At 48.1% G+C, this 19,762-nt stretch overlaps 1 protein-coding gene across 13 annotated transcripts in view; it reads left to right on the forward strand.

Moving 5' to 3' along the window:
* Positions 1-19,762, forward strand: part of MTA1 (metastasis associated 1) — a 185,207-nt gene that overhangs the window by 65,450 nt on the left and 99,995 nt on the right. For all 13 annotated transcript variants that reach the window (XM_077260691.1, XM_077260688.1, XM_077260695.1 and 10 more), the window contains exons 2-3: positions 3,854-3,921; positions 18,245-18,338. In XM_077260691.1, the coding sequence (XP_077116806.1) occupies positions 3,854-3,921; positions 18,245-18,338 (162 nt within the window). The remainder of the gene's footprint in view (positions 1-3,853; positions 3,922-18,244; positions 18,339-19,762) is intronic.

Genomic DNA, 19,762 nt, shown 5'->3' on the forward strand with positions numbered 1-19,762 from the left:
AACAGGCAAAGACAAAAATGGACCCGCCATCCTACCCAATTCAACCTCCTTTTTCAATTTCACAATAACCATCCCCGAATGCAAATCTGCCGACCTCAAATTTTTGACAGAAAAAGGAACCGTGTGGTTAGGGGGAGGAATTCTAAAACCTTCCGCAAAACCACTGCAAATGACCCTTGCCTTCTCCTGGTCCGGATACCTATTTAGAAAGAGGGCCATCTTTGGAAGCCTCACTGGTGTCACCCCCATGTCCGGCACCCGCTGAGGGCTTACCCTTTGTTTTTTTAAAACATTTTGCAGCTCCGTGGGAGCTCCCATTGCAAAAGGAGCATACATGCTTGAACTTACAGTTACTACCGTACTTGCACTGGCCATCATTGAGTTGCCAGCACGTTCTGGACTTTTCTTTCGATCCTTGTGCCCCGCTTGCTGGCTGCCGCTACCACCGCTCCCGTGAAAGGACTGCCCATACCGGACTGGAGCCATAACCTTCTGCCAAAGCCCAATATCCTTTTGATCCCACTTAATCTTGGGTCTTACTGCCTTCCTCTGCCTAAATTGCTTGTTGTAACGCAGCCACGCCATACCACCGTACATATGGTGTGCCTCTCCAATCGCATCCAGATAGCAGAACAGGCCCGAACAATTTTCAGGAAATTTTTCAACAATAACGCTAGCCAAAAGCGCAAAAGCCTGCAACCAATTAACAAATGTCTGTGGAATCAGCCGCCACCGCCGCATTTCTTCCTTCTTTTTTTATTTTTTACTATCATCCTTCTTCCCTTTGTCTAAATTAAACTTATCCAATGGAAGAAGGGAGAATATTTCCACATATTCATCCCACCAAATTTTCTCCTTTACCTCTTTCTTCAAATGGACTCCCAAGGGGCCCTCAAAACACACATATACTTCGCCCTTTGCTCGATCGTCCAACTTGATTGCCTCCCCTTTGTCTTTTTCAGTTTGTACAGATACCGATATGTCAGAAACAGGCCCGCTCCCTTACAACCAATACTGGCGGCTCGCTTGTGACCGGCGACCCACAAGTTACCCCCGGCAACCATGCCCCTACTGGCGTTGTCCCCTGTGCCCCACTCTCCAATCTTTACATCTTTACAAAACCTGTGCCATACTAAGCAAAATCTTGCGAAGGTCCCGATCCCCGTCCCCGCTAGAGCCAGCCAACTGCCGTCCCTCCGACCCTGGGGCCTGACTACCCAAAACATGTTGTAACACAGCCCCTGTGGGCGACAAATCACACATATAATCATGCTCACCAAGCTGTACGGGTGCTGTGTGCCCGCCAGCAGTAAATCCGGATTCGACGCCTTGTATCCTCCCGGTGGTCGCTGCCCGACTATAATTTCCCTTCTCCTTACGGCCCCAGGCCCGCACCCCTGACCTCCACGTCATCAGCGGGGACCGGTGCCCTTGAAATGCTGTGCTTTGCTGACCGTCTCCTAGATCGTGACTGTACCAGGGTGCGTGGTCCGTGACCGACAGACCGGTCCGGTAAACAACGAATTGATCTGCCAGGCAGCCCTCGGTCACTGCCCGCCGCTCCTTCTGCCAGGTCACGTCGCCCTGAGCCAGACAGCAAGGGTTCCCTCAGCTGCTGCCTGCCCGCCGATAGCCCGCCCCTGGTGCAGCGTCCCATATGCATCCCGGGCCCCGCGCCACTCTGTGTACCTGCCGTATTGTCCTCCGGTATGCTGATGTGTCCATTGCGGCCTGCGTCCCCAGTGTGGGGCGCACTTCCGGTCCAGGGTGCGCTCCTCTCCGACTCCTCTGCCCCACACCCGCAGGCTGGCTTGGTGGATTCCTGCCAGGGCGGGCACGGTGGGGGGAAGCCGCCAGACTGCGTCCGCTGTCTGCAGGGTTCCTGGAGGGGCTCCGGAGCCTGCACCTGCTGCGCGCCACAATGTCTAGTGACAGTCTCTCCGGGGGCCTTGTCCTCCTGCTCCGCCCCTGCGACCAGTAGGCACCCAGGTTAGAAGATAATTGCTCCTCCATCCAACCTCCCCTTGAGCGAGCCGCGTCCCGGAGCCTGTCCATGAGATCCTCCACAGACTCCATGAGGTAAATCTCGGTGTTTCCTACAATCTTCGCTTAGCGCTTTTTATTTTGTATTTATTTAAAATTTTTCGTATACAAGCGAAAATTGTAAAACGTGATGATAGCCACAAATCCCCCATTGGTTTCTGGGCTCAGTTTTAATGGAATTCATTATGCAGTAAATAATGACCTGGGAATATGACTGATTAGACACATACGATGATGACGATATTACATTTGTATAGTTTGTGGGTTGTGTTTTTGATTTGAAATTCAGAAATTTATGGATAAAAAATTGGATTGTATCTCCATTATCTGAGTCCTGTAACATTTTTTTTTATTTTTACTGAAGATCTGACTTTAAAAAGAGATATGTATTTATATTATTATTATTTTTTTATTTGACATTATTACTGGTTAATAGTTTTAAAAACTTTTTCTTTTTACTTAGTCTGGCTAGTTAGCGGGACTTGAGCTTGCAGTCATGATGGCCTTTAGGGTATGTTTCTTTCAGATACTTCCTGACAAAAAACGGACATTTCTGCCAGAAATCCGCATGTGTTTTTTTCGCGTTTTTTGTGCGTTTTTTTCGTGTTTTTCCCAATGCGATAAATAGCGGGAAAAACTCAAAAAATCCCCAAAATTATTGAACATGCTGCTTTTTTTACCGCGATGCGTTTTTTTTCATGGAAAAAAACGCATCATGTGCACAAAAATTGCAGAATGCATTCTAAATGATAGGATGCATATGTATGCGTTTGTTATCGCAAAAAATCCTGAACGTGTGCACATACCCTTACATTAGTAGCGACATGGCCATCATGAGAGCCTTCATCAGACCCCTGACTTGAATGGCTACCTATCTATACCCTGTGATTGTGTCACAGGGGAGGATGTGAAGGCGTGCACAGAGTTGTGCGTCTTTAAGTGCTGCTGTTAGGAGATTGACAGCTGCATTTAAGGGGGTTAACAGCAGTGATGGGAGCTTTGCTGTTACATGCAGGTGCCAGCTGTGTAAGGCTGTGTGCACACGTTGCGGATTTTTCGCGGTTTTTTCGCTATAAAAAACACATACATTATGCATCCCATCATTTAGAATGCATTCTTCAATTTTTGTGCACGTGATGCGTTTTTTTCCCGTGAAAAAAACGCATCGCGGTAAAAAACGCAGCATGTTCATTAATTTTGCGGATTTTTTGCGTTTTTCCCACTATTTAATGCATTGGGAAGCTCCGGAAAAAAAAGCTTCACCCAGCTAATCTATAACCACAAAGTGTATTTCAACTTTGTAGTCCAAGATCAGGCGAGAGGACCACGAAGAAAGAATTTATAAACGTTGCCGTCAGAGCACACTCACTTGACTGACTCTCAGTTAGTTTGTTACAACGTGTTTATTGCTTTTTTTTAATTAGAAGTCCAGAGATTTTTTTTCTAGCAGAAACTTCTCAAGAATAGATCTGTCAGCAGGTATTTGCTATGTAATAGAAGAGCAGTATAATGTAGGGGCAGAGAGCCTAATTGCAGCAATGTGTTGCTTACTAGGCTGTGTGCTGCTACTTATATAAAATCAGTGTATTCTCAGTAGAGGACTAGGTGTCTCGTGCCTCCTAGTCCAACCCTGCCCCCCACCACTGATCATCAGCTTTTTGTCTTTATACATGTGTATGCAATGGGAGACTATTGATCTGGATAATAGGAGGACTACTATCTGGGAAGATGGATGCTGTGGTCTGTTATATACATGTTACTTTTGGAGATAACCTTTTGACATGTCTTTGTAATTTTGTCTATTTTTCAGATTATGTTTACTTTGAAAATTCGTCAAGTAACCCTTACCTGATAAGAAGAATAGAAGAGCTTAACAAGGTGCGTATTTGTGTAAGCCGGGTACAGATTTTATCTGTTAGGAAACTGGATTTCTGGAGATTGCTTTTTTTTTTTTTACAAACCTAGAATTTTGAATGTTTTATTGAATGACAATGGCATTGAAGAATAGAGCCACATATCCCACGTATTGGATACACATACAAACCATATTATTAATTGAAAATGTGATACAACCTGTTCTGTCTGTGACTCAGAACTCCACATTTGCATGGTGGCACTGGCTTTGTATTAATATATGGTGGAGATGTCAGCATCTTACCCAAAATGCCCAGTTAATGTGCCTGGAGGATTTCTGCAAAGTTATTCTGTTTGTATCCTGTATCCAGTTAAGGCAGGGGTCCTCAAACTTTTTAAACAGGGGGCCAGTTCACGGCCCCTCAGACCATTGGAGGGCTGGAATATAGTTTAAAAAAAACTATGAACAAATTCCTATGCATACTGCACATGTCTTATTTTGAAGTAAAAAAACCAAAACAGGAACAAATACAATATTTAAAATGAAGAACAAGTAAAGTTAAATCAACAAACTTACTGGTATGTCAATGGGAACCATGGGCCTGCTTTTGGCTAATGAGATGGTCAGTGTCCAGTTCCATATTTGTCACTGCTAGTTGTAACAAGTGAAGCAATTGTTCTTTCTTGATATCATGGTTTCCTTGGGATTCCAAATTGCTATTAGTAAAATACCAATATATATACACTGTGTGCAGAATTATTAGGCAAGTTTTATTTTGACCACATGATACTTTTTATACTTGTTTTCCTACTCCAAGCTGTTCAGGCTTGAGAGCCAACTACCAATTATGTAAATCAGGTGATGTGCATCTCTGTAATGAGGAGGGGTGTTGTGAAATGACATCAACACCCTATATAAGGTGTGCTTAATTATTAGGCAACTTCCTTTCCTTTGGCAAAATGGGTCAGAAGAGAGATTTGACGGGCTCTGAAAAGTCCAAAATTGTGAGATGTCTTGCAGAGGGATGCAGCAGTCTTGAAACCATTTGCCACCAGTTTTGCCATATTTCAGAGCTGCTACTGGAGTAACAAAGCACAACGTGTGTGATACTCGGGGACATGGCCAAGGTAAGGAAGGCTGAAAAACGACCACCTTTGAACAAGAAACATAAGATAAAACGTCAAGACTGGGCCAAGAAATATCTTAAGACTGACTTTTCAAAGGTTTTATGGACTGATGAAATGAGAATGACTCTTGATGGGCCAGATGGATGGGCCAGAGGCTGGATCAGTAAAGGGCAGAGAGCTCCACTCCGACTCACACGCCAGCAAGGTGGAGGTGGGGTACTGGTATGGGCTGGGATCATCAAAGATGACCTTATGGGACCTTTTCGGGTTGAGGATGGAGTGAAGCTCAGTTCCCAGACCTACTGCCAGTTTCTGGAAGACAACTTCTTCAATCAGTGGTACAGGAAGAAGTCGGTAACGTTCAAGAAAAACATGATTTTCATGCAGGACAATGCTCCATCACATGCCTCCAACTACTCCACAGCGTGGCTGGCCAAAGACATACTGATAGGGAATTTAGATTGTGAGCCCCATCGGGGACAGCGATGATAATGTGTGCAACCTGTAAAGCGCTGCGGAATATGTTAGCGCTAAATACAAATAAAGATTATTATTATTATTATTATTAAAGGTCTCAAGAAAAAATAATGACATGGCCCCCTTGTTCACCTGATCTGAACCCCATAGAGAACCTGTGGTCCCTCATAAAATGTGAGATCTACAGGGAGGGAAAACAGTCCACCTCTCGGAACAGTGTCTGGGAGGCTGTGGTGGCTGCTCCACGCGATGTTGGTCGTAAACAGATCAAGCAACTGACAGAATCTATGGATGGAAGGCTGCTGAGTGTCATCATAAAGAAAGGTGGCTATATTGGGCACTTATTTTTTGGGGTTTTGTTTTTGCATGTCAGAAATGTTTATTTCTAAATTTTGTGCAGTGATCTTGGTTTACCTGGTGAAAATAAACAAGTGAGATGGGAATATATTTGGTTTTTATTAGGTTGCCTAATAATTCTGCACAGTAATAGTTACCTGCACAAACAGATATACTCCTAAGATAGCCAAATCTAAAAAAAACCAAACCACTCCAACTTCCAAAAGTATTAAGCTTTGATATTTATGAGTCTTTTGGGTTGATTGAGAACATAGTTGTTGATCAATAATAAAAATAATCCTCTAAAATACAACTTGCCTAATAATTCTGCACACAGTGTACAGCGCTACAAAAACAATGTACCAGCAATAAAATTGCCCACACAGAGACATACAGACTGCACTGCCCATCAATGCAGTCTGAACAGTGCCCATCAATGCAGCCTTGCCAGTCAATAACCTTACAGCCTCACCAGTGCCCATATTGGTGGAACTCTGCTTTTACCTCAGGCTCAGACTGGTGTGGTGCGAGAGTCCCCAATAGGCAAGTAAATGTCCCCAATAGGCAGCATAGTCCCCAATAGGCAGGTAAATGTCCCCAAAAGGCAGCATAGTCCCCAAAAGGCAGGTAAATGTTCCCAATAGGCAGCATAGTCCGGACCCGGAGTTTCAATTTAAAAAAAAATCCCAGTACTCACCTATGTCCCCCGCTGCTCTGAAGAGGTGCCCACTCGACTCCGTCTTCTTCTGGCACAGGCGGCGTGATGACAATCACATGGTGTGTGCTGCATCCTGAGAGCCGCGCATCGCCTTTCCTCACCGCATCGTCGTCCGCGATTACAGGGCCCGCCGGCATTGAACTGTATTGAAGTTCAATGTCGGCCACGCCCAGGGGCCAGATAAATGTCCTCAGCGGCATGTGGCCCGCAGGCTGTAGTTTGAGGACCCCTGAGTTAAGGTGTAAAACAAATTTTTTTTTTTTTTTTTTAATTTTCTTCATTCTTCTAAAAAAATATATTTTTTTTTTATGTAAGTGGCTTCCAGACCCCGGCTTTTCTCCAGTCTATTTTCCTGCCTACAGCTGCATTGATATAAGAATGTACTCATTTGGAGTACAGATGATGGCAGTGAAGGGGCCGACTGCCATCATCTGTACTCCAAATGAGTACATTCTGTCTTCCGTCTCCTTTTCTGACTGTTGTTCTGCGGCAGCTTCTAGAGATGGGCCTATACAAATATCATGAGCAGTGGGTAAATGTCGCATAAGGATAGAAGAAAACCTATAAAGAATAAGTGCAGGGCAACAATATACTGTACTCGGTGAAATATAGCTTTTATTGAAAATATAGTTTAAAAAATTATTTAAAAATAAAAATGTAAGACAAAAGATAAAGCTGATGAGCATAGCTTTGCGTAAACCACATGATACAAATCTGATGATTTGATAAATTACAGGCTTAATAGTGAACGTTAAGTAACAGCAGTATAGTGGTATAGCAAAATATATAGTATGTAATCCAAATATTACAGATGGATACCAGTTAGCATAAGCAATAGACACACAGTATGTCAGAGTAAAGTATCCTGAAATGGCAGGAGTGTAAATCCCGTAAGTGTGAGATGTAAGTGTGCACAGTGGCATGAAGGAGACTCGCCAGTCAATGAAAGAACCGCACCTGGCGCGCGTTTTGCACCTAGCTTCATCAAGGGGTGATGGATAGCACAACCAGCCTATGAAAGCCAATCAGAAACTGTTGGTAATAAGATTAAGTTGTTACACGTGTGATAAATAATTTGGTATCATTTGAAGAGCGGAAGTCATGTCAGACACCATCCACAGATGGCCAGCCCATCAACCAACGAGATAAAACAGAAAGGAATTCATCAATCAAATCACCAGAAAAAAAGCATATGATCAATGATGTAATGGTTAAGTGGCCTTTAATGAGTCACACTGCAGTGTATGCAATCATGTGACCTGCGGATATGTTGGTCACATGATCGGGTGTCGCATGCGAGTGATGGCAGCACTACTTTCGCATACTGTGTCCGTCTATTACCTTATGCCAACTGGTATTCGTCTGTAATATTAGGATTACATATTGTATATTTTTCTCCTACGTATCATTGGGGGACACAGGACGAATGGGTGTTATGCTGCTGCCACTAGGAGGACACTAAGTTAAACACACACAAAAGATTAACTCCTCCCCTGCAGTATACACCCACGGGCTGGACAATCCAGAGCCAGTTCTTACTTAGTGTCTCAGGAGGCACTTGGGTCCTCTGGACCCCACCAATTTTTGGATTTAACGGAGAGAAGGGAGCGACAGGCAAATTTTCAGCTCTGATCTCTCCCGCACCAACAACGGGCAAGTACATGGAGCGTTCCTCCTGTATCCTTTCCCGCGACGATGGATGCCAGCCCTGGCTCACGTTTCAGTGTGGCGACGGTTCCTTAGCGTTCCGATCTCCCTCCCTCCCTCTCAGGCGACCACGGGGACTAATCATCCACCTAAGTTTCCTGGAGCCAGGGCACAGCCGGACAGATTGACATGGCGTCCGTGCAGCCGCCCACTGCATCACCACTGAATATAGCGGATGACGCACGGCGGCAGAAGCTCTCCACCCTCTCCCTACCAAGGTGAAGGTGGATGGAGCATCGGTTCCATCGCATCGCACAGGGTAAGTGCGGGGACCGACGAGCTGACAGGAGGGGGCCCCTTACTCTCTTACTAATGCGGCTCTGCAGCCGCGGGGCAGCGTTGTACTTCTGAGGGGGCACGGCGGGCAATCCGGCGCTCCGTTGGCGCATTGGCAACCCGGCCCGGGCCGGACTCCAGCGCCCGCCTACATGCACGCCAACGCCCGCCCATGACACGCCCCCTCCCTGGGCGCTTCTCGTTCCCGAGAAGCGCCCTTCTCACATCTCGGCGGCCATCTTGGACCGGGAAGTACGCTGGTGGCTCTGCAGCTCCGCAGCGCACAGGACTTCAGGATCTACCTGCCAGGCCACCGCAGGACTTTGGTGAGACGCACTCGGTAGGATTGTCTCCCCCCCTGCCAGTACGCTCTCTTAATCACAAATATGTCACAGTCTAAGCAAAAACGGACTGGAAAGACCCACTCTGTTATTTTTGCTGTGTGCACCTCCTGCAAGGTATCTCTGCCCCGAGGTCACACTGCTCCGCTGTGCACCGCCTGCGAAATGTCTGCGGCACAGGATACTCCGGCCTCTGTCCCGGAATGTAGCGAGCCTAGTACCCCCGCATGGGCGTCCTCCCTTGCTCGATCTGTGGCATCCTTGGAAAGGACGATACAGTCCCTCCGTGAGCCGTCCCTTACCCAGGGCTCTTTCACGGATGATGTAACGCGGTCTAAGAACCCCTCTCGGCCTAGAGGTCGTACCGCTTCCAGAAGCCCTCACTCATCTAAAAAGAGGTCCAGGGTAATATCTCCGGTCCGTGATCAGCCCTCCGGCTCAGAGAGCGATGTCTCTCGCCACTCATCCCCGACTCATAGCAGGGAATCCTTCCTGGACGACGCATCCAACGCGTCCTGTTCCCCAGAGTATCATCACGATCAAGAGACCCTAGATTCTCTCATAGACTCTGTAAGTCAGACGCTACAGTTAGAGGAGGAAACCCCGTCCAAGGCGGCTCATCCCGTGTCATTCGGGCGAACCACAAAGGCTCATAAATTTTTTCCTACGCACCCTCAATTCAAGGACATTGTCGATCTCCATAGAGTCCGTCCGGATAAACGTTTCTCAGGTCAGAAGGCTATGCAATTGAAGTATCCGTTTGCTCAGGACCTAGCTAAGGAGTGGTCTCAGTCACCCTCCGTGGACCCGCCAGTGTCTCGGCTAGCCACCAAGGCGGTTCTATCTTCCTCCGAGGGTGCGTCCATCAAGCATCCCACTGATAGACAAATTGAACAGATGGCTCGTTCGGCTTTTGAAGCCTCCTCGGCTTCTCTCTTTCCTTCTTTTGCCGTCACGTGGGTTGCAAAGGCCATGACCCATTGGGCCGAGTCTTTAACCTCTACAGCACTACGTGCCGACTTACCCCCCGAAATTTCACACCTGACCACTCAGATTGCCAGAGCGGGGGACTTCGTAGTTTCCGCATCCTTAGACGCGGCCAACTGTGCCTCTCAGGCAGCGGCCAATGCTGTCACGATCCGCAGATCCCTTTGGCTCAGGGACTGGAAGGCGGACTCGGGTTCCAAAAAATCCCTCACGTCTCTTCCATACCAGGGCGAACGCCTTTTTGGGGACAAACTAGACAAAATAATCGCAGACTCCACAGGAGGAAAGAGCAAATTCCTTCCCCAGCAACGAACTTTTCGGCCCTTTCGCAACCAACAGGGCCGAGGCCGATATTTCCGTTTTAGCTCCAATTGGTCCAATCCCTCCTCCGCGACACCCGGCGTCGGGAGAGGTCAGCGCAAGGACAGAGCCTCCCAGCCGTCTTACAAACCTTCTCCCTCCTGGAGAGGCAGACCCAGACAACAGGGATCCCGAGGGCCCAGACCTAACAGGTCTCCACCTCAATGACTTTTGGCAAATGCCGAAGGACACCGACAGAGTTGGCGGCCGCCTACTCTTTTTTTCGGGACGCGTGGCTCTCGGTAGTTCCCGACCGGTGGGTCCGCGACCTAGTGTCCTTCGGTTACAAGATAGAGTTTGTCTCTCGTCCCCCATCTCGTTTCTTCCAGTCCCCTCCTCCCAGAGCAAGGGTCCGTCAGTATTTCCAGGCCATAAAGTCGCTATGGGAAGACGGGGTCATCATCCCGGTACCTCAGAACGAGAGGTACCAAGGTTTCTATTCCAATCTTTTCATCGTACCAAAGAAGGACGGATCAGTACGTCCAATATTAGACCTCAAGCTTCTCAACAAGTACGTTCGCGTACGTCAATTCCGCATGGAGTCCCTCCGCTCGGTAATTGCCTCTCTGGAAGAGGGCGAGTTCCTTGCATCTCTAGATGTTCAAGACGCTTACCTGCACATTCCCATCCTACCGTCTCATCAGCGCTTCCTCCGCTTCGCGGTCCAGGGGCACCATTTTCAGTTTGTCGCCCTACCCTTCGGGCTGGCCACCGCTCCTCGGGTGTTTACCAAGGTCATGGCAGCTGCCGTGGCCATTCTCCATGCTCGAGGCATAGTGGTGTTGCCCTACTTGGACGACATTCTCATAAAGGGCTCCTCTTTTCGATCCTGCTCAGAAGCAGTAGACGTCACCATAAATACCTTTTTGCGCCTGGGTTAGAAAATCAACTTCAAAAAATCTTCCCTGGTCCCGGCTCAAACCATATCCTACCTGGGAATGATCCTAGACTCCTCTCAGGGTCTAGTACTCCTACCTCCGGAAAAGGTTTCCACTCTACAGAGAGAAGTCCGAAAGCTTATCCAACCTCGCCCTCACTCCCTACGCTTCTCCATGAGGGTACTCGGCAGGATGGTGGCGGCGATGGAGGCAGTGCCTTTTGCTGTTTTTCACCTCCATCCCCTACAGCACGCCCTTCTAGCAGTATGGGACAGGAATCCCGCCTCGCTCGACCGCCGTCTCCTGTTCTCTCGCCCAATCAGGCAGTCTCTCAAGTGGTGGACCAAGAGGTCCTCCCTGACTCGGGGGAAGTCTTTCCTTCCGGTGCACTGGCTGGTTGTCACGACGGACGCCAGTCTCTTCGGATGGGGTGCAGTGTTCCAACGCCACTCGACTCAGGGTCGCTGGTCCCTGCAGGAATCCCAGCTGCCCATCAACATCTTAGAGATTCGGGCAATCAGACTGGCTCTCCGCCAGTTTCATCCGTTCCTTTCCGGCCGCGCGGTCAGAGTCCAGTCCGACAACGCCACTGCGGTAGCCTATATCAACCGCCAAGGGGGCACTCGCAGCAAAGCGGCCATGGCCGAGGTAACGCTCATTCTCCGCTGGGCCGAGACCAACCACTCCATACACTCAGCAGTTTACATCCCAGGCGTGGAAAACTGGGAAGCGGACTTTCTCAGTCGCCACAGTCTCGATCCCGGAGAGTGGTCTCTCCATCCCGCAGTCTTTCACCAGATATGTTCTCGATGGGGGACTCCGGACGTGGATCTAATGGCATCTCGCCTCAATTGCCAGGTTCCCGTTTTCGTGGCCAGGTCTCACGACCCCTCAGCCCTTGGAGCCGACGCTCTCGTCCTCTCATGGCAGGGTTTCAGACTCCCATACATCTTTCCTCCAATTCCCCTTCTGGCGAAGGTGATCAGGAAGATCAAGGCAGAACGGATTCCAGTAATTCTCATCGCTCCGGACTGGCCACGCAGGACATGGTACGCCGAAATGGTACAATTGGTCTCAGACGTACCTTGGAGGCTGCCGAGCCGCGCAGACCTCCTGTCTCAAGGGCCCATTTACCACCCGAACTCAGAGGCCCTGTGTTTAACGGCGTGGCCGTTGAGTCCTGGGTACTGAGGCAGAAGGGGCTGCCCCAGACGGTTATATCTACCATGCTCCGCGCACGCAAGCCTTCTTCCATGCGCATCTACCACCGCGCCTGGAAGGCATACTTCGCCTGGTGCAGGGATCGGAGACGTTCTCCCCTCCGTTTTTCTATTCCTCACATTTTGGAATTCCTTCAATCAGGCGTAGACTTGGGCCTTGCCCTTAGCTCTCTTAAGGGCCAAATTTCTGCTCTCTCGGTTCTTTTCCAGAGAAGGATTGCAAACAGACTGCAAGTCAAAACCTTCATCCAGGGAGTTTCTCATATGGTTCCGCCTTACAAAATGCCCTTGGAACCATGGGACCTGAATCTGGTCCTCTGTGCTCTTCAAGAGCCCCCCTTTGAGCCCTTGCATGAGGTGTCCTTGCTGTTCTTGTCGTGGAAGGTCGCCTTCCTCGTGGCTGTCACGTCTATTAGACGTGTCTCTGAGCTGGCAGCTCTGTCGTGCCAACCGCCTTTCCTCGTTTTCCACCAGGACAAGGTAGTTCTGCGGACATGTCCGACTTTTCTTCCGAAGGTCGTTTCCTCTTTCCATCTTAATGAAGAAATTGTCCTTCCCTCACTGTGCCCTGCTCCTTCCCACCGCACGGAAAGGGCTCTCCACACTTTGGACTTAGTGAGGGGTCTCAAACGTTACGTCTCCAGAACGGCGTCTCTCCGTAGGTCAGACGCCTTGTTCGTTCTTCCGGAGGGGCCACGGAAGGGTCTGCCCGCTTCCAAGGCCTCCATTGCCAAGTGGATTCGTTCCGCCATCCAAGAGTCCTACCGTGTCAAGGGTCACGCCGCACCTCCGGGGATCAAGGCTCATTCTACCCGGTCAGTCGGCGCGTCCTGGGCCATCCGGCACCAGGCATCGGCTGCACAGGTCTGCAAGGCTGCTACATGGTCCAGCTTGCATACATTCACGAAGCACTACCATGTGCACTCTCAGGCTTCGGCAGACGCGTCCGTCGGTAGGCGAATCCTACAAGCGGCAGTGTCTCATCTGTAGCTCGTAGGCACGCACAGCATTTATAACTTCTTGTTACCCTCCCAGGGACTGCTTTGGGACGTCCCATTCGTCCTGTGTCCCCCAATGATACGTAGGAGAAAAGGAGATTTTTGTGTACTCACCGTAAAATCTTTTTCTCCGAGTCAATCATTGGGGGACACAGCACCCTCCCTGTTAGCCTAGTTGGCTCGGTTATTCTCTTCAGTCCGTGTTTTGACTATAACATGTTTACTGTTTTTAACTGGTTTACTCCTACTGCTTTGTTACCGAACTGGCTCTGGATTGTCCAGCCCGTGGGTGTATACTGCAGGGGAGGAGTTAATCTTTTGTGTGTGTTTAACTTAGTGTCCTCCTAGTGGCAGCAGCATAACACCCATTCGTCCTGTGTCCCCCAATGATTGACTCGGAGAAAAAGATTTTACGGTGAGTACACAAAAATCTCCTTTTCTACACCTCTATACTTACCTCTGGTATTTACCATATGGTATTAATCCCTTGTTTATCTAAACATCAGATTTGTATCATGTTTACACTAACCATACTCATCAGCTTTGATTATCTTTTGTTGTACAATTTTTTTACAAATAGTTTTTGTAAATCGTATGTTCAATAAAACATATGTAGCTGATGAGACATAGGTACTGACCCATCACTGCCATCATCTGTACTCCAAATGAGTACCTTCTGATATCCGTGCAGCTAAGGTCAGGAAAATGGACTGGGGAAAAGCAGCAGTTTTGAAAATGCATTCTTTTTACAGAAAGGATACAAATCCTCTAACAAAGTGATTTGCAATGCTTCATAAATTTCCAAGCTGTACAAAAAAATAAAATTTAATTACGCTTTAAAGTATAGGTGTTAGACTCAAGGCCCGCAGGCTGAATCCAGCCCGCCATGTCATTCTATGCGGCCCAAAAGAACAGGATACAGTTCAACACTGCTCCGTCCAGCTCTCCATAATGGGAAAGTGAAATGCTGTTTGGAGCAGTGTTGAAGATGGCAGCCGCCCAGGAGGCTGTTGCAGTCTTTGATAGCACTAAAGGCCCCGTCTCACATAGCGAGATCGCTAGCGAGATCGCTGCTGAGTCACTAGTTTTGTGACGCAACAGCGACCTCCATAGCGATCTCGCTATGTGTGACACGTACCAGCGATCAGGCCCCTGCTGCGAGATCGCTGGTCGTGTCGGAATGGCCTGGACCTTTTTTTGGTCGTTGAGGTCCCGCTGACATCGCTGAATCGGTGTGTGTGACACCGATCCAGCGATGTCTTCACTGGTAACCAGGGTAAACATCGGGTTACTAAGCGCAGGGCCGCGCTTAGTAACCCGATGTTTACCCTGGTTACCAGCGTAAATGTAAAAAAAAACAAACAGTACATACTCGCCTTTCGGTGTCCAGGTCCCTGGCCGTCTGCTTCCTGCTCTCACTGACTGCCGGCCGTACAGTGAGAAGTGAGAGCACAGCAGTGACGTCACCGCTGCGCTCTGCTCTCACTGTACGGCGGCTCAGTCAGAGCAGGAAGCAGACGGCCAGGGACCTGGACACCGAAAGGCGAGTATGTACTGTTTGTTTTTTTTGGTAACCAGGGTAAACATCGGGTTACTAAGCGCGGCCCTGCGCTTAGTAACCCGATGTTTACCCTGGTTACCCGGGTGCTGCAGGGGGACTTCGGCATCGTTGAAGACAGTTTCAACGATGCCGAAGTCGTTCCCCTGATCGTTGGTCGCTGGAGAGCGGTCTGTGTGACAGCTCCCCAGCGACCACACAGCGACTTACCAACGATCACGGCCAGGTCGTATCGCTGGTCGTGATCGTTGGTAAATCGCTTAGTGAGACGGGGCCTTAAGAGCAGCTGCCATCTTTGTGAGTAAACAGTACATGCCATAAACGCAGTCAGCCTACACAAATGGTGAACGCAGTCAGCCAGCACTTTTATGTGGTTGCATTTTATAATTGGAGCAGCCAGTACTTAGCATAGGAAGCAGTCCATCTTGGACTCTGATGCATGGCACAGCTCTCTTAGTCCTACTACCCAGGGACAGCTGTCTTAGCCCTACTACCCAGGGACACCTGTTTTAGCCCTACTACCCAGGGACACCTGTCTTAGCCCTACTACCCAGGGACACCTGTCTTAGCCCTACTACCCAGGGACACCTGTCTTAGCCCTACTACCCAGGGACACCTGTCTTAGCCCTACTACCCAGGGACACCTGTCTTAGCCCTGCTACCCAGGGACAGCTTTCTTAACCCTGCTATTCAGGGACGGCTCTTAGCCCTACTCCCCAGGGACGGCTGTCCTAGCCCTACTCCCCAGGGACGGCTGTCCTAGCCCTACTCCCCAGGGACGGCTGTCCTAGCCCTACTCCCCAGGGACGGCTGTCCTAGCCCTACTCCCCAGGGACGGCTGTCCTAGCCCTACTCCCCAGGGACGGCTGTCCTAGCCCTACTCCCCAGGGACGGCTGTCCTAGCCCTACTCCCCAGGGACGGCTGTCCTAGCCCTGCTACCCAGGGATGGCTTTCTTAACCCTGCTACCCAGGGACAGCTCTCCTAGCCCTACTACCCAGGGACAGCTGTCTTGGCCCTACTACCCAGGGACAGCTGTCTTGGCCCTACTACCCAGGGACCGCTGTCTTGGCCCTACTACCCTGGGACAGCTGTCTTGGCCCTACTACCCAGGGACAGCTGTCTTGGCCCTACTACCCAGGGACAGCTGTCTTGGCCCCATTATCCAGAGACCGCTCTTTTAGCTTTATTTCCCCAAGCACAGCTCTCTTGGGCCCCACTGCCCCGGGACAGCTCTCTTGGGCCCCACTGCCCCGGGACAGCTCTCTTGGGCCCCGCTGCCCCGGGACAGCTCTCTTGGACCCCGCTGCCCCGGGACAGCTCTCTTGGACCCCGCTGCCCCGGGACAGCTCTCTTGGACCCCGCTGCCCCGGGACAGCTCTCTTGGGCCCCGCTGCCCAGGGACAGCTCTCTTGGGCCCCGCTGCCCAGGGACAGCTCTCTTGGGCCCTACTATCCAGGCCTTTGGCAGTCTGTGGCCCTTTAAAGTCAACCATAAACAAATTTTCACAGGTCCACACCAGCATTAACACCCCTGTTTTTAAAGGATTTGTCTCAAGTTATTTATTAAATGGTTAAAATTGCAAAAATAAGAAATTTACCAATCTATTTTCATAATAAAAATCCTGCATGTTCTCAAGAATGGAGAGATTTTTAATTTTACACTAGTGTACAGCTTTTTACCTAGGTCACCAGCCACCACTGTAGTCTGAGTATCCCGTCACTGAGGCAAGGAGTTCACACCTTTTCTAGGTTCTGTGCTTTCAGAGCTTCTCAAATCTGTCTAAATCTGACTATCTTCAGTGCCTGTGCTTCTCACAAGATACAGAGCCAAAGCTGGCCTCCCCGATTCTGCTGGCAGACTGGGAGAGCTCTTAGTCTGACTAGGAGCGCAAGCATGCCACTGGTTTTAACTGTCAACAAACTAAAGGCGAATATCTCCACCATGAGCCAGGAACCTGGGAATCAGTGCACTCCTAAAGAAAAAGGAGAAAACCCCATTTAATGAAGATTAGAATTGATAATCTCAGATTCACTTTAAAGGGAATCTGTCACCAGGATTTTGTTGCCTCATCTAAGAGCAGCATGATGTAGGGGCAGAGACCCTGATTCGAGTGATGTGTCAGTTTACTGGGTGCAGCAGTTCTGACAAAGTTTTTAGATGTAGAATGCTGCAGAGCTGAGAAAGCGAACCCCACCAATCCAGACTCCTTATGTACATAGTCTATAGACAGTGAGCTGCCTATCACAGGAAGGGGCGGCGCCATACCAGGGCTCACTTGCCAGCTAGGCACAGGAATGATAATCTGGTGATTAAAACCTTCAGTGTAAGTAATCCGCACACTACTTGATAAGTGGCACATCAGTAAATTTAGTGTTTTAACCCCTACCTCAGGCTGGCATCAGATTACATAGTAAAAAGCTGCTCCTAATGGATAGCCTTTAAGGGTATGTTCACATGTGCAAATTTTCTGCTGTAAATTTTTCTGCAAATCTGTGATGCATGCATATTTTCATGTGTATTTGCTGCATCATTTTCCCCCTCGTGGAGATGAAACTTAGTGAAATCTTATTCACTTTGATGCAACTGCTGTTCACTGCAGATTTTTTTGCCTGCAAATCCAAATGGACTATTGCAGCTTATCTGCCACATGTGAACATCGCCTTTAAAGGGGCTAATGTGTTTCCCCAATGAAAATAAAAGTAACATCTACTTGCCTGCCACACCTGTGCCATCCCAGTGATGTCTACACCAGGTCTCTGGCGCTCTGGTTACATTGGCATAACAGGGTGCAGTGCTTATACATCCAGCAGATGTCCTAATTTTTGTTTGAGGGAAGAGTGAGCACCAACATATGTTGTTTTTATTTTAAATGGGGGAATTTAGCATTTAAGAAATGATGGCATAAACAGTGGACAACCCCCTTAATAGTGTTGCCGCATCTTTCCTCTTCTTGAGCACACCGCTCCCCTGCCTCCCGGCTTCCTTCCTCCCCTGGAAGTGGTGCACTTCTTTTGACTGAAAGTTTGGACCAGCAGTACAGACGTGAGCAGAGACCGCTTTGCTTCTACAGCATTGCAGGAGCACAGGGGCACTGAAATGGGCTACATCATGCAATCCAGCCACCTTCATGCTTGCAGACCCTATAGAAAAGACCTTTGCAAGCGCTGCGCTCATTACCTATGAGACCATTCACCTCTGATTTCCTGCAGAGTATTGCAATCCTTAGCAGGGTGTTATTACATGCAAGATTGATTTGCATTGTGGAGTATACTGACGTCACACCTTTTTGTATTTTTCAAAAAAGTATAATTTCTACCATATGTAAATTTCCTGGATCTGATTTTTTTTTTTTGCTCTGCAGACTGCAAATGGAAATGTCGAAGCAAAGGTTGTCTGCTTCTACAGAAGGCGAGATATATCCAGCACCCTAATTTCTTTAGCAGACAAGCATGCAAGTAAGTACAGGTTTACCGCTGCTGCTTCCTCCAGGCTTATCCCTGCTGCTCAGTAACACACAGAAATCCATCTTGAATCTCTTCTTACATAACTAAATTTTAAGTTATCCATAGCATCTGGAATACTCCCAGTCTCTCCCCACACAATGATATCTTCCAGCTCACAAGCGGGAAGTCTCACAGCAGTCAAAATAGTGAGACAGTGGAGAACCAGTCTTCAGCCTTCCTCTCAATGAAGGCCAGAACTTTAATTACCAAATTAGACAGGATTTTTTACTTTATCCTGTCTAATTTCAAGGCATATATAATAAGCAAAAATGTTAGCACCTTAGGGGACCAATAAATTCCAAAATAATCAATATAGAAATAAATTTGTTTCTAAGTGAACAAATAGGAAACCATTTATCCAACCCCAGTGCAACAAAAGGAGGAGAGTGGAAACCACTCAACAAATATAGCAAGACCAACCACCAGTACTCTGGACCAACTCCAAAGGAATTACTTGCAAGGATATAAATTTAAAATTGTACTTTATTTGCAGCACTTACAATATACATTGTGTGCACGTTTGAGGACAGAAAAAATACTAGCAACCATACATAAAATCACTAATACTGTGTATTTAAAAACCTAGATAGGCATAAGGGGCACCCTGAAAGGATATAGATAATATACTGGTCTCCTGTGAAACTAAATATAATTGAAAAAACTCCACACATGACATATGGGGGGGTAGACTAGAAAATCACATTTAAACGTGACCAAGTACATCAGGCAACGAAAACCTGTGTGAAGCAACAATGTGCATAGTGCAATGTGCAATACAAAAAATGAAGGGGTTAAATAGGAGATCCTGTACCTTTTCGGGTGCCACCTGGTCCAAACAATGCGCACACCCCGACGCGCGTTTCGGATTGAAAATCTTTCCTCAATCAGAAACGTGTATTGTATTGCACTTTGCACATTGTTGCTTCACACAGGTTTTTGTTGCCTGATGTACTTGGTCACGTTTAAGCTAAAATATTTGATTTTCTAGTTTACCCCCCATATGTTTGGGGTCATGTGTGGAGTTTTTTCAATTATATTTAGTTTCACAGGAGACCAGTATATTATCTATATCCTTTCAGGGTGCCCCTTATGCCTATCTAGGTTTTTATATATTAGTGATTTTATGTATGGTTGCTAGTATTTTGTCTGTCCTCAAACGTGCACACAATGTATATTGTAACTGCTGCAAATAAAGTACAATTTTAAATTTATATCCTTGCAAGTAATTCCTTTGGAGTTGGTCCAGAGTTCTGGTGGTTGGTCTTGCTATAAAGGCATATATAATACTGTTGAGTTCATGTCAAGAGAACCAATTTCCGGCCCATAATTTGCATTAGGCTGGGTTCACATTGCGTTATAGGCAGTCCGTTAGACGG

Source organism: Ranitomeya variabilis, chromosome 1, assembly GCF_051348905.1.
Source record: "Ranitomeya variabilis isolate aRanVar5 chromosome 1, aRanVar5.hap1, whole genome shotgun sequence".
In the NCBI taxonomy this organism is placed as follows: domain Eukaryota; kingdom Metazoa; phylum Chordata; class Amphibia; order Anura; family Dendrobatidae; genus Ranitomeya; species Ranitomeya variabilis.